The sequence below is a fragment of the Schistocerca americana genome, chromosome 2 (assembly GCF_021461395.2).
Source record: "Schistocerca americana isolate TAMUIC-IGC-003095 chromosome 2, iqSchAmer2.1, whole genome shotgun sequence".
In the NCBI taxonomy this organism is placed as follows: domain Eukaryota; kingdom Metazoa; phylum Arthropoda; class Insecta; order Orthoptera; family Acrididae; genus Schistocerca; species Schistocerca americana.
The window spans coordinates 273,611,196-273,627,379 of NC_060120.1; the positions used below are offsets into that span (position 1 = coordinate 273,611,196).

Below are 16,184 nucleotides of genomic sequence, written 5' to 3' on the forward strand. Positions count from 1 at the left end.
ATAAGTACGAAGAAGAAAACCTTCACCCGCAGGAGAAAGGTTCTTCAGCAACTGAATATGAATAGAATCAGGCCCCGGAGTGGAGGACCGTGACCGGGAAAGTGTACTTTCGAGTTCCCACATGGTGAATGAGGCATTATAACTTTCACGATTTGAGGAGCGGAAGTTAGGTGGCCTTGCCTCCTCTGCCTGTTGTCGGGGGAGGAAGGCAGGGTGGTAATGAGCAGCCGAAGGCATTGGAGACATCCTCAGGGGCCACAAGGACGTCATTCACGACCGTCAAGCCAGAAACTGGTGAGTGGACCTTAGTGCCAGATAGCCAGCGCAGGCTACCCCAGACAACAGAAGAAGGAGTAAAACTGTTGAACGAGCTTGTGAAAGCAGCCCAGCTGGCTTTCTTGCTTTCTTTAATAACACGACGACACTGCACACGTAATCGTTTATAATTAATACAATTCCCCATCGTATGGTGGCAGTTAAAGCTGCGTAAAGCATGTCAACGAGCATGTATAGCGTCTCTACATGCTGCGGTCCACCAGGGGACCAGTACGCAACGTCGAGAAGAAGAAGTATGAGGGATGGAAAAGCAGCAGCAGTGAGAATGACTTCCGTGCGGTGTGCGACCTGACTATCGCAGCTCGCGAAGTTTTGATCCTGAAATGTCGCCCTGGAAGAGAAGAGCCCCCAGTCTGCTTTGGAGATGTTCCAACTAGTTGAGCATGGAGATGGGGTATGATGCAGGAGATGGATAACACAAGGGAAGTGGTCGCTCGAATATGTATCAGAAAGAGCGTACCACTCAAACAGACGTGCAAGTTGGGTAGTACATATAGAGAGGTCTAAATGGGAATAGGTGTGAGTTGTGTCCGAAAGAAAAGTAGGGAAGCCAGTATTGAGGCAACAAGATTGAGGTGGTTGAAAAGGTCTGCTAACAGGGAGCCTCTCGGGCAGGATGCTGGAGAGCCCCAAAGGGGATTGTGGGCATGCAGACGATGATGCAGTATAAACAGTACAAATGGAAAATGTGAAAGTGGGGAGAGTAATTCGGACGGCAACTGCCTGCAGATCGGCGTGCAATGTGATGGGATCGTAGTAGATATCATCCCGGACCAGCAACATAACCCCTCCATGCCACAGGGGTAGGTCAAAGCGCACAGAGGTATAGTGTGCCAAGCCAATATGATCGCATGGGCATAGCTTTGTTTCCTGGAGAGCTATTACGAGCGGACAGTGCAAGCATAGCAGCAACTTTCAGTCCTCTCGGTTGGAGTGAGTGCCGTGAATATTCCAATGAAGAAGTGCCATCGTGAGAAGAAAAAGGAGAAGCAAGAAGGGGTCACCTCGAAGGCCACTGAGGGCCTGGCTTCGAGCGAGCACTGCTGCCGCTATCAATAGGCGGAGCGTCATCATCCATTTTTTCCAATAGGTTCGTCGGCCACCATGTTAAGATGGTCGGGAGGGGGAGCTTCCTCCGCCGGTGAATGGCCAGATGTTCGACTACCAGCGGTGCGGTTAGGCGAAACGGATGACGGCCACTGGGTGGCGCAGGAGAAGAAATGCGCCGTGGCGGAGAAGGAGAACTTTGATTCCTATGAGCCTTCTTGGAAAGTCGTTTAGTGGAAGTACTGGTCGATGGCTGGGAGTTCGGGGTATGTAAGAAGTCTTCACAGGACGGTTCCTTCTTGAAGGTCTATGCATCTGACTTCTGGGTCTTAGTCTTGACAGAAGCTGATGAAGGTGCTTGTGTCTTAGGGGTGACGGGTGGAAGAGGCAGCGTTGACCGGGCGATCTTAGCACTGGTCGAACGGACAACCGTAGCGCTAAAGGTCAGATCACAAGTCTGCATCGATACCTCCCTGGTACGCCGAGGAGAGGAGAGGAGAGGCGAGGACGGTACTGTATTTCCCCGCAGGGAGCAGCGTGGGCTTCCTACTAGCAAAAAGCTTGCGAGCAGCCGAGGTGGACACTTTCTCTTTGACCCAAATTTGCTGTATACAGCGTTCATCTCTGTAGATGGGACAGTCGCGAGAGTACGCTGCATGGTCACCCTGACAGTTCACGCAACGAGGAGACGGAGGTGGACAGTCACCCTCATGGGTGTCCCTGCCGCAAGTGACGCATTTAGCCACATGTGAACAAGACTGGCAGGTGTGGTTAAAATGCTGACACTGGTAGCAGCACGTAGGTGTCGGGACATAGGGGCGAACAGAAATAACATCATAGCCCACTTTGATGCGGGACGGCAGCTGAACACTATCAAAGGTCAAGAAAAGTGTCCAGGTCGGTACAAGGTCATTGTCGACCTTTTTCATGACCCTAGCTACAGCCGTCATGCCCTGCTAAGCGAGGAAAGACTGAATCTCCTCGTCAGGCAATCCGTCGAGTGATCTAGTATATACCACACCACGTGACGAATTCAAAGTGCAGTGAGCCTCCACCCAGACAGGGAATGCGTACAGGAGTGTGGCCCGAAGGAGTTTTTGTGCCTGAAAGGTGCTCTCAGTTTCCAACAATAAGGTATTGTTATGCATCCTGGTACAAGACTTGACAGGTCCAGCTATGGCATCTGCGCCCTTCTGAATAACGAAAGGGCTGACAGATGAAAAATTCTTTCCGTCCTCAAATCTAGTAACTGCGAGGAACTTTGGGGCAGGCGGTAGTACTTTTGTCACTGGTGGCTGGTCAAGTTCCCGTTTTTGGGCAGAAGTTGAGAGAGAAGAAGAAGAAGAGAAATCCATTGCGTATGAATCCCCCATGATTGCCAGCATCTCCGATGGCACACTCCTTCCTTGTGGGGACCCCCCTCAGAGGGTGCTCCTGCCTTAGGTGAATGGTTACAACTCAGGTCACACCACCCGAGAAAAGGACGGAGGGACCAATCGGCATGGTCGGAAGGTGTCAGCTCGTGCAATCACCCCTCCCCGGACCTGGCCGTTACCAGGGGGTACGCACAGGTCCTACTTGTCTACCCAGGGTGGGGAATTACGCTTTACCCCGTCGCCGGCAACGCGTGCAAACGCATTGGTCGGCCTTCAGGCACGCACAGGGAGGAAAGAAGAATAGGAAAAAAGGGAGAGAAAGGACAGACTGTCTCGAACGCCGAGGCGGAGACCATAGGGTGGAGAAGAAGGCAAGGAGAAGAAGGCAAGGTAAAAAGTGAGGAAGACAGTGAGAGGGAGAAGGACAATGAAAGGAAACAAACAAAGGAAGGAAGAACCCAGAATAAGCGAAAAACCAAAATGACCAAGTCATTGAACCATCCGTCTCTGGATGCAGGCGCAAAGAACCCCCTTGGGGGGAGGGGGGGCGGGGGGGGGGGGGGACTCCTTTTAATCGCCTCTTACGACAGGCAGGAATACCTCAGGCCTATTTTTACCCCGGACCCACAGGGGGATTTTGGATCTTTTAAAGCGACTAAGTTCAGCAACTTTTGCAATCAGAATAATTGCCAATTTTGAGGATATAGAAATTAGTAAGCTAACATACTTTTCATACTTTCACTCTCTGATGTCATACGTAATATTTTGGGCAACTTAAAACTTACAAGGTGAGGCCGCCAATTGTGAAATTCAGATTCGATTCAAACTGCGCATAATAAAAGCTCATGGCCAGAGGTGTAATGTGGCAAAGCACCAAGATGCACTTCTCAGCCGTTGTCGAGAAAATCTACAGTTAAAAGAAACCATTGCGGTGAAATACTCCCTACGATTAATAGTTTTCTACAGCGTCGTGGCGCAGCGGTAAGCGCTCGAGTTCGTATTCCGAAGGTCGCCGGATAGAATCTCGCGCCATGCAACTTTTTTTTATTATTTGTTTTTTGTAATTCAAATGTATACACACACACACACACACACACACACGGCAATCAGTTGCAGCAATTATGCATATAATAAGTTGTTGAAAGTCATTTGTCATGGAAAAATAAAACTTGAAATAAAACACAATATCACAAATAATATTCAAGTGGATACAATTTATTGATAAGTTCGGTATACACTCGCACATAATTAACAATTAGTGACCAGAAGTAACTGGAGTATAGCACAAACCAGAGTGATAGTTATCATAGAAACATGGAGAGCAGAAAACAGCACGACATCGAGCAAATCTGATAAACGATGCATTTTTACAAGAACAATTGTTTTTTAAATTATCTGTTCGGAAACACACGTGATTGACATTCTGAAAAATTGTTCTATCGTTCGTCAGGTTTGATGCATACCACGCGTATCGTATCATATCGGCAAAAATCGGAGAAGACAATTGGTGGTGGACGATGGATTGAATTTATTTCGTGTGTGTGTGTATATACATTTGAATTACAAAAAAACAAATAATAAAAACAAGTTGCATGGCGCGAGATTCGATCCGGCGACCTTTGGATTACGAATCCGAGCGCTTACCATTGCGCCACGACGCTGTAGAAAACCAATAAGCGTAGAGAGTATTTCACCGCAACGGTTTCTTTTAACTGTCGATTTTCTCGACAACGGCTGAGAAGTGCATCTTGGTGCTTTGCCACATTACACCTCTGGCCATGAGCTTTTATTATGCACAGTATGAATCGAATCTGAATTTCACAATTGGCGGCCTCCCCTTGTTAGACAAAACGTATTCACTCCTCAAAAGAAAGTGGTTAGAATAATGTGTGGGGTTCATACTTGCACGTCTTGTAGGCTTCTTTATAAAAGATTGGGAATTCTTACAACAGCCTCATAGTACATTTACTCACTAATGAAATTTGTTCTCAACAATATGGACCAGCTTAAAAAAACAACAGTGACATTCATGATTATAACACCAGAAAAAAAGAAAGACTTAAACTATCCTTTATTCAGCCTATCTTTGGCACACAAAGGGGTAAAATATGCTGCCATAAAAATTTTTGTCAAATTACCAGATGAAATAAAATGTGTGACAGACACTAGCAATAGCTTCAAAAACAAACTGAAATCATATCTCCTTGACAACTCCTTCTATGCCATAGATGAATTCGTTAATAGGAATAAATAAATCATCTTTTGTTTGATTTCTTTTGCTTTACCACGATGCATTTGTATTTTCTCATGCAACTAGCAATTTTGTTGGATGCTTCAGGAATCATTTTAGTTAATAACCGTGGGCATACAACAGCAATGAATTTGATGTCCTCTTCACTTCTGACAGTCATCAGAAATCAATGTAGCTAACAGCCTCTCCTCATAGCTTAACACCTCTCTCATAACTATTCTTTTACAGTAATGATGGTTTGATATTCAGCAGCTTCGAAATGCACGATTCATCCATTCTTGGATGAATGTGAAAATCATTGGATCCCGTCACCCTCACTGTAAGCAGACTGTTGTTATAAAGTGTTGCATAGTCTTCATCCTAAAGCCTTTGACACTTTCCACTGCTGGCAGACACACGTGTGTGCACTGTGTTTTATTATTGTAAATGGCACCTTTTCTTTGCATGTTCAGTTTTATTCCCACAGTATTATTCTTCAGTTGTGGATCAAAGTAAATTTCGTTGTTACAATATCAGTTCTCACCAGTCAAAATTACAAAAATTTAACTGAAAACAAACAATGGAAAATTCCAAATTTCCCAGGTCATATACACCCTGTAGTACATGATATATCTTTTCAGTATTTCTCTCGATACATTGGAAATTTCATCACGTAGAAATGTGTGTAGACCATGTCCTAATTTTTGGTTTACACCAATCACTTTCTGACTTCAAAGGTATTGACTCAATATAAACTTGAAAAATAACAATTATTTATTCATAGTGTAAACACTTTCAAATGCTAAGACTTCAACGGGAGACAGAACAGTGTATTTTGTATAAAATGTTGAGGATTTAGAATGGGAGTTGCCACTATAGTGGATGGATGGATAATACTTTACTTTTGAATAAGACTCGCATATTCTAATATTAATCATTAAAATATTCATCATACAAAATTTAACATTGAGAGATTCTTTACTTTATGAAGCTTTTTATGTAAAATTGTTCTGCTAAGGTACTGGTTTGCATGAATAATTTTGTACAAGTTTTTCTTCACTGTAAATAATACAAAATAACTGTATAACAATACAGTAAGTACCATGCATGACAAAAGATACATAAATAATCACATGTATGAGCACAGAGGAAGGAGTGCTGTTGTTTAGTTATCAGCTGGTTCATGCAAGTTGTTAAAAGCAGCACGAGTGTAAATTGATTGGAGTGAACAAATGAAGAAAGTTTAGCAGTATATTAGTGTTGGATCTTTATATTTCAAAAAGTTACCCTGCAAGATTTGTTTACAAAAGCAGTATTATCCAAAAAGGCAATGAAATCAGGTCACCTACAGCAAATCAACATTAACAATAAACTTCACCCTCAAATTCTTCAAGGTATATAATAATTAGAAAAGTTATGTTTCCTTCTCTGTGATTAGCAAAACTCATTTTTGTTGTTGAGGAAAATGCTATCTATAAATATAACTTATCACTAAATTTTTACATATTGTTTGAGAGTAGGAACATTGTACATGCTATTTCTATTTGCAAGGTATTTTTAAATCCAATCACAAAGCTGGTCTGATATTCCACATGTTTGCACTTTGTTCACTAAGCGACAGCATGGAACTGTATCAGAGGCCTTCTGAAAGACAAAGTACATGGCAAAGACCTGGATGCCAGTATTGACTGCCATTAGGGTCTTGTGAGCAAACAGAGTTAACTAGGTTTCTCATGATCATTGTTTGTGAAATCCCTGTTGACTCTCCCAGAGGAGATTTTCAGTCAGATAATCTAGCACAAGACATGTTCCAAAATTCTACAAAGGATTGATATCAAGCGATATATGGATTTAGTTGTCTGCAGTAATAACTAGGACATCACTGTATGATACAATTTCAATATTTACTTCACCTCTGATAGTTCTGATCAAGGACATCTAGAGTTACTGATGCCCCCACTTTAGTCTGTAAACACAGTAACATTCCAATTAAGAAAGAAGAACAATGAAAACAGTGATCAGCAATATCTCTACATCCAACTGTCCATGAATCATACGTGAAACTCACAGTAAAAAGTCTGATCACAATGTTCAAATGACAGCAGTAACAGATACCCATTAATCTCTGTTGTCTGAAAAGTTTTATTGACTCAGTTATACTATGCAGAGGGAGTTTACGGGACAAATACTCAGAAGTAGTTTGCCAAGGCTGCACAGTAGCTGGGAAATTTAATTCTTTTTAAAATAATTCCTAGAACACTGTGAATCAAGTTTATCTTCACAACAGATCAGGGACAGTTACAGTGCAAACCCGTAGTAAGGGTGGCAACACTTGGTTCAGAAGTTTGTTGCACAAGGAGGAGAGAGTTATTTAGAACAGAGGACCAGCTGTAATCATGAGCTAAAAGCAACAACAAAATTCTTCACCATGTCACCGAAATAGCAAAAAAGTACATACATTTCAAAATCTGAGAACAAGGCAAAGGCAATTTGGAATACCAATCAAACATGCTAAAGTACACAATATTCAGCTCCCTGATGACAGTGTCTCTGAAACCTTTGGCCTGATGTTCTCCACCTGAGAACTGAACCAGTTGATAGCTGTGATCAGCTCATCATCTTCGAACTATTGTCCACCAACCTATTGTTTAAGCTAATAGTTGTGGCAGCAATGTTGGAATTTTAGATGCATTGAACATGAGAGACAACAGGAGCAAGAACATCTAAAGTTTTTGGTCCATTTGTTGTCCTGATTTCACTGGATGAATACTGGGCCTGCCACATCACTCTTCATTATGTACATATGCATCACAACTTTAAAAGCCGTGACAACACTGTCTAACTTTCCTTCACTCATTCCTGTAAGCCCACAAATTAGATGTAACTCATGATGAAACTGACGAGCTCCAGATCCTTTCGCATGCAACCATCTAGTCACAGCAAACACTTTCCAACTGGCAGAAACAATGAATTTTGAACTAACTGTTAGCTTTCACTCAGATTCAAATGACTACTGAATCAAAATAGACTTCTGTGGCTTTCTAGACAATCAGTAGACGGTGCCATACTCATGCTACTTTGTTCTCAGCTTTCAACATTTATATGTACAAATGACTTACTTTTTGGAAAAAAAAACTCTTTAGAGACCTTGGAATTCTAGGATGAACAGTGACATTCACAACCACAATGCTAGAAGCTAAAGTAATTACCATGTCTAGAGTTCACAGCTAAATTTGTTTACTGGTGCAGAAGTCCAAACATGTTGCCAGACAGGAAATAGGGAAACCTTAAATATTAACAAACAAAGTAAAAGATTAAAATAGTTTCTCAGTTTCATTCATGATACAGCTGCAGACCTCAATTTCCATCAACAAGCTCCATGTAATATGGATTCTCAGTTTATCAGCATATTTAGAATTCCAGCTAGCATTTATGTTCACATTAGACACGCTTTAACTTTTATAGAGTTGCATAAATGCTTTGTTTAAAGCTTTAGATAGAAAAATCAGCTGAGAAGCAGCAATGGCTTTTTTTCCCAAAGAAGCTGCTTTTCTACAGTAGTGAGACTTTTACACTGTTACCCTTCCCATCTAAGTGACCACAGGTGGAAAGACAGCGTAGGAAAGTAATATGTTATTTGCAAAAATAATTTGATTTCTATACATAAGTTATTTATTTGTAACTCATACTTAATAGCTGCATATTTCTTTAGGGTTCACTTTGATGATGGTATTCTTCACAACAGAAGATCGGCCACTGATAGGCAAGAGCAACAAGCACCACACTCAAGAAGACATCGCCTTTCAGAGCTGCAGACTACATTTGTGGAATTAAAAAACTTACGTGATACAATGTTCTCCACAACCCTTGTACCACATCTTTATACAGCAATTTCTGTTTTACTGAAATCTGTACAACAAAAATTGAGGACATATGGACATTATGTAATAGAACATGTTAACTAGGAATAAATATTACTGCTGAGAACTTCATTATTTCAAGTTTACATAGTTCATACTACAATAAAGATTTTATTCCCTGAAAACTAAACAACATAGTATGCAAATATGCCGTAGTTGCTGTTCTGAATATTAAGTTATTTCTGTATTTTCATTAAAGCTGGTATATGAGGAACTGAGATAACACTGGTTTGGACTACTATGAACTTTCACGTCAATTTTAACAATAATACTTTTTCATGTCCAAGATTCATCCAAGACTGGAAATAACATGCAGTCCACAAATATCTTCTTAATGAGAAAACATTTCTGCACTCAGAGCTAATAGTTATGAAGAATGTGTGTTTAACGACCTAGTGAAACTTCAAAAATTGATCACTATTCCATACACAGTTGTTTTCTTTCTTATACATCTTTGGACAAATAGCTAATAAAATTATCAGGCATAGCATCACACTAATAATACACACATCATGATTCATTACACACACAATTTATAATCTAGAAAAAGTAATCCCCATAGTTAACAATAAAAGTAATCAGCAACAGTTATAATTAGTTATTGGAATACTTTACGTAGGTAGCCCACAATGGTTTCTACTCTCTATGTATACTTTGACTTATTCCAAGTCTCTGGAGATGATGAAATTTAAGGAACATGTTCTTAATTTCACAGATATATATGTCCTACAGTGTATGTTTCTTTATTGTCTCTCACCCTACCTCAATAAACAATTTTTTGTCTTTTTCTTTATTTTTCTCCCTCTTTACCATATTTCCTACACTTATTCCCCCCACCCCCCTCTACTCATTTTTGTCATTCCCACTCATCTGAATTTCCTAGACCTTCTCCTTAGCTTTTCAAATTACATCAAATTCCAATAATTCTTTTTTCCATTTCATACTGTCCAGTAAGTCTCTTGACCAGATCCCTACTTTCCCTGTATTCTTCACACATAACCACTCTTCCTCCATCCCTTCCTTCTCTTCCACAAAAATAAGTAGTTCCCGATTCCAAAAGATAGAAATTTGGGGTCTTTCTATGCATTAACATCTGTAACTGCTTGGCAAGTTGTTTTCTCTACCCATGTATTAAAAAGAACAAACTTTTCTTCTGTGTTAGGTGAATAAAACTTCAAATGATCCTACCTGCACCAAGATAATCTAAAGCCTAGGAGCAAATAACAACTACGGCCAACAGACAGATGGACCACTCAGCTGTTGAACATGTCATCCTACATGATGTGCCTCACTTTAATGACTGCTTCACTGCCCAAGCCATCTGGATTCTCCCCAGCAACATTACCTTTTCTGAATTGCACAGGTGGGAACCATCCCTGCTATGCATCCTCTGTTCCTTTAACCCCCTCAACTTTCACTAGTCCCTGTCCTCCACCTGCGTATCCCCTTCCCAGTTCCCACTCTAGTACACACATGACTTCCTACGCCACCAATGCACCTACATGTTCTTGTTCTTGTTCTTGTTCTTTGCTCCCCCCCCCCCCCCCTCCTGCCGCGCACAGTCTCCCAATGTTGCATGTAGAAGCCCTACTCTGTTCCTACCATATCTCTGCACACTCCCATAGGCAACACTATTCCTCCCCTCCCCCCACCTCTTTCTAACATCTCCCACACCCCACTCATCCCAACTAGATTGCTGCATACGGCAGAGGAAGTCACCGTCAGGTCTTAGCACCCACAGACAGGGGTCTTGGGTGTGTCAGTTTTTTACTTCTGAAGAAAGACTTTGAAAGCTGAAACATTCTTCTAGCATACTTTTTCATTCTGCTGTCTGCAACTTAATGCCTCCTCTATGTGGTGAGTGGCATCTATCCTTTCCATACTGTCTTCACCTACAGTCAGGTGGATCACGTGAATTAAATTTTCTTCTTCATAAGAAACAGCTAAAGTGCAGGAAAATAATTAAAGTATTTCATACCCAATGTAAATACAAACCTCCTGGGGAGACCAGTGGCTGATCTTCATCACTGTCTTCATCTTGTGACTCATTCACTTGCAAAGCCTAAAACAACAATACTTTTTGTAAGTAATAAATGGCAGAAGTAATTCAGTCTATACAACAGTATATAAAAATTGTACTTCAATGTCTGTCCATATGTTCACATTGTAATGTATTTAGCCTTCTAGGAATTGGACTATATCATAATGCCAGAGGACTGAGCTGATCTCTCAAAAATGTTTCTTCCATTTTCCAAGTTCACCCACTCAAGTTATAAGAAATTATATAACAAACCACTGCTCAAAATTCTAAATTATTATTCAGGTGAGTGTGAGTAAGACTGAGCATATTACACACACACACACACACACACACACACACACAAATGTCCATTACCCTGACATCATAGAACTATCCTCAAAGGTATTACAACCTTTTGAATTTGCCTATGTGCCACCCATCATTCAGTAAAAATGCACTTACAGTGTCAGTGGATTAGTAGTTGTGTACTGCTGTTGGTAACAGTTCACACATTCAATGATGGGAAGCCAACACAAGTTAGATGTGGATGACAATGATATTCTCATTTGTAACTTCATTTGCTTTGTAAATGAAGTTAGCTAATATTTTCACTCAAAATAATTTAATCAGCCAATATTTTGTTTCAGCAATTTCGCTGTGCTATTAGATCCCAACCCAACCACAACCTCTGAAATATTTGTGATAGCCAATACTACAAGTTTTGGCTACAAGAGAGGTGGCGTATTTGTCACAGTAGACAAGAAATTCAAATCCACTGAGACAGAAATCGAAGCCACGTGTGAGACTGTTTGGGCAAGAATTAGTATCAGTGATATAAATGAAAATTTTAGAGAAAAACTCAGTTCACCATATATAATGTTATGGCATAAACTCAAGTGCCAGAACACCAGTTGGGATTGATAGAGAAGAGTGGGCTGCAAGACAATGTCAGCCAATTACAAGCTGACCAACCCTTCTCCAGGATGACAATACGACAGCAGCGGCCCTATGTGGAGAGGACATAAGCACCACGCCCGACTGGTCACAACCCAGTCGAAGACAAGCTTCAAGACTAATGACCTGAATAGCAGCACTGACTATTACTTCACTTGTATTAAAACTGTTATACTGAAGAAGCTTGTATTTCAGATGTCGCCCTTTGCTTGCGACACATCTATGTAATTCTCAAAGTTAAGTAGATGGTCATTTTTTCTCGTAATAAAACTCATTAATACAATTTGCTTGAATTATTGTCTAGCAATCCAAGAAAGCAGGTATCCAAGATACCCCGTATTCCACGACGAGGCAGGATTTAACACACAAGTTCCCCAATCATACTTTAATCATCGGCGGAGACTTTAACCATTCAGTCAATCAATTGGGAAAATTACAGTTTTGTTAGTGGTGAGTGAGTGAAGGCATCCTGTGAAACATTACTAATGCCTCCTCTGAAAACTACATAGAACATATAGTTTGGAACCCCACTCTTGATGGAAATATATTGGACCTAATGACAACGAATATCTGATCTCTGAGGAAGTCCACATCGAAAATGTTATCAATGACCATGATGTGATTGTGGCAACAATGATTACCAAAGTGAAAGGACAACTAAAACAAGAAAAAAGAGACATATGTTAAGTGAACTAGATAAAAAATCAGTAGTGTCATATCTCAATGAGGAACTTTAAACTTTCAGCACATGATAAGAGCATGAAGGGGAACCAGGCTCAAGTTTAAAAGAATACTTGAGCATGCATCAGATACCCAGTAGAACAGTTCATAATAGAAAGGGACCTCCATGGTACACACTCAAGGTAAAGAAACTTGTAAAGATATGGAAATTACTGCACAACAGGTGTAAAACAAAGCGTAGGGCTATAGACAGATAGATGCTGAATGAAACGTGTTTGGTTGTCCAGAGAGCAATGCACGATGGCTTCAATGACTATGACAGCAGAATATTGTCAAATTATCTTTCACAAAAACCAAATAATTTCTTGTGGTATGTAGAGGCTGTTAGTGGCATCAACATTAGTGTCCAGGCCTTAGCGAATGAGACAGGAACTGAAACTGAGACGGGAACTGAAACTGAGGAAGCCAAGCAAAAACTGAAATGCTTAACTCAGTTTTCAAATGTTCCTTTACAAAGTAAAACCTAGGAAAACTGCCCTAATTAAATCCTCATACCACTGAAAAGATGAGTGAAATGAGTATTAGTATAAGTAGTGCTGAGGAACAACTGAAATCATTAAAACTGAACGAAGATTCTATAGTGAATTTTCAGCTGAGTTAGCCCCTCCTCTGAACACAATCTATCGCAGATCCCTTTAACAAAAACCAGTGCCCAGATCTTGAAAAAAGCTTGTGTCACACCTGTCAATAAGAATGGTAGTAAAAGTCATCCACAAAACTACCCATGTCCTTGACATTAATTTGTTGTAGACTCTTAGAACATATTCTGAGCTCAAACAATGAGGTGCCTCTAACAGAACGACCTCCTCCATGCCAACCAGGACGGATTCTGAAAATGTCAATCATATGAAACCCAACTTCCATTTTCCTCACGTGACACACTAAAAGTTATGGCTCAAGGCAGCCAGATCGACACAGTATTACTTGACTCCAGAAAAGTTTTTGACTCAGTACCACACCAATTCTTACTGTCAAAAGTACGAACATACGGGGTATCTGATATTTGTGACAGGATTGAGGATTTTTTAAGTAGGGAGGATGCAGGATGTTATCTTGGAGAGACATCATCAGATGTTGAGGCACAGGTGCCGGCGCCATGGGACCTGAGCCCCCTCAAAACTTCGTTTGGTGGGGCGGAGACCCCCCCCCCAATAACATAAGAAAATTATTATTTATATTATGGTTCATAAAATCACAAAATTATGTTGGAATTTTTTTTATTTTCCTTGCTTGACGATAGTTACCTTTTAAAATACATTCAGTAATGAGTCAAAACAAATAAATATTACGGTAGTAAGCAGGTTAACTGAAAATGATCGGTGTGAATCATGATAGTGTTATGGTGCTGCGGGCACACTTATAATCTGTTCCGGTGCGCGAACCTTTGAGTGGTAAAGTCTGGCACTGCTGGGCCAGCGCTGTGGCCGCAGCGACATCAAAAGGACTGGAGCAGAAGCGCCTGGAACCATCCGCCTCGCGTCACCTTGATACTTCGAGACATTACGACGACGCGGCTATATAAAGCCCACCCTGCTGTTGCAGTCATGCAGTGTGGATGGTTTTGTTCAGCGTGCGCTGCTGATACGTTTTAGTGTTCCGACTTTAGTGTCTAATGGACTATTTTATATGACTATATTTTATTCGTTTACTTTAGTCTCTTAGTGTATTGTGAATTAAGTTTGCAATGTATAAATCTGTTACCAAAAAGGCGTACTTGGAAGCTGATGATACTGCAAGTCAACCTCCAACAATTATTGTGCCGTCAATTGCATTGTCGTCTTCAGGTGAGAACCGTTCACAGACGAAACCTGCACAATCAGTTAAGGGAAGATCATTTCAGAAGTCTTGGTTGATCAAATACACGTGGCTAGAATATGAAGCATCTACCGAAAACGTTTTTTGCAAAACCAGCAAAGAGGCAGATGCCAAAAATTTATTACAATTTTCTTAAAAAAAAAAATAAGATGCATTTACTTCCCTTGTATTTTCTAACTGGAAAAAGGCTTTGGAAAAATTCCTTCTTAATGAAAATACATTTACACATAAAGAAGGTGTCCTGAAACTAAATTCTATCACTAACTGAAGTGTGGCCTCCCAATTGAATGAACAGTTAGATAGCGATATGATGAAAGGCAGTTTAGCTCTTGAGACAATTTTTACTACGGTGCAATTTCTTTGCCAATGAGGACTAGCAATTAGAGAGCACGAAGATGTCCCACGATATTCAAAATGAGATCATTGATATACTAGGAAAGTCTGTTGAGAAAGGTATTGGCTTCAATGAAGAAGAATGAACATTTTTCTATTACAGTTGATGAAACAAGTGACTCTTCAATTCATGAGCAAGTGTCATTTTATATTTGTACTGTCGATGATTCCCTAATCATCAACGAAGACTTTAGTGGCTTATTCGAGACCCCAACACTGAATCACAAACTCTGCTTAGTATTTTAAAAGACATTTTTGCTCGTCTCTATTTGTCAATGGATAACTTGAGAGGGCAGTGTTATGATGGTGCCTCAAATATGAGAGGTACGTTCAAAGGACTAAAAAAGTTAGTTTTGGATATATAACCAAAAGCACGTTGCGTGAACTGCACTGCTCAGTTTAGACTTGGCAGTTGTAGACAGTCTCTGTTATCTTACATCTATGAGGGATATTATGGCTTTAGCCAATGACTTAATAAACACAGTAAGGGAATCCAACAAAAGGATGGGACTTTTCAGAAGCATACGCTGTGAGAGCACCAACGACCAAGCTGGTCTATGACCCCTCTGCCCAACTCAATGGACTATGTGAGCTTCTAGTATCTTGAGAATATTGAATGACTTTGAAGAACTTCTAGCATTTTTTGAAACATTTTCTGCAGAGGACAAAACAGAGGCAGGTTACAAATGTGCAGGCTACCTTGAGTCAATGTTACAATTCAAGACTTATTTTTACGTCTTTATCGCCATGCAATGCACCCAGTAGAGGATGTCAATGAAGAAACTCAATGCCCTCATCTAAGTGTTGTTGATCTGGAAAAAATATATGAGGGGTTGATTTGTATATTGAGTGGAAGGCGTGATAGTTTTGAACACTTTTGGGAATTGTGTTTAAAAGAAAAACCTTCACAAGTTGATGATCCTTCGCTTCCTCGGAATCTAAGTATACCAAAGAAGTATGAAAACAACAAAGCCAGCTCACCGCAACACTTTCAAAACCCGAAAGGAATACTACAAATTTATTTACATTGAAGTTTGTGAAATGGTGCACAATCTTGCAATACCGAACGGTTTGCTTCAACTGGACTCACACAGGTCATTGCAGTTGAACAAGAGTGCTTGCTTTTAGTAAACAGAGGTGAAACAAATTTGGAAAAATCAACTGAGTTTTTCAAAAATGACCTAGACACACTTTAATATGTTAGCTGATATCACTAATAAAAAACAACTGGTCTTAAAAAAACATGCGTAACTTAAGAAAGTACATTACACAAGAGCCTGCAGTTGGAGAAATGTTATGTGAAGTAGTGAAGCGCATTAGCCTTCTCCAAGAAATTCCAATCACGACAGCAA

General features: G+C 40.5%; 1 protein-coding gene across 2 annotated transcripts in view; it reads right to left on the bottom strand.

Annotated features, from left to right (window-relative positions):
* LOC124596336 (transmembrane protein 104 homolog) overlaps nt 1–16,184 on the bottom strand; it is a 98,847-nt gene that overhangs the window by 46,919 nt on the left and 35,744 nt on the right. For both annotated transcript variants that reach the window (XM_047135438.1, XM_047135437.1), the window contains exon 4: nt 10,905–10,971. In XM_047135438.1, coding sequence (XP_046991394.1) covers nt 10,905–10,971 — 67 coding nt within the window. The remainder of the gene's footprint in view (nt 1–10,904; nt 10,972–16,184) is intronic.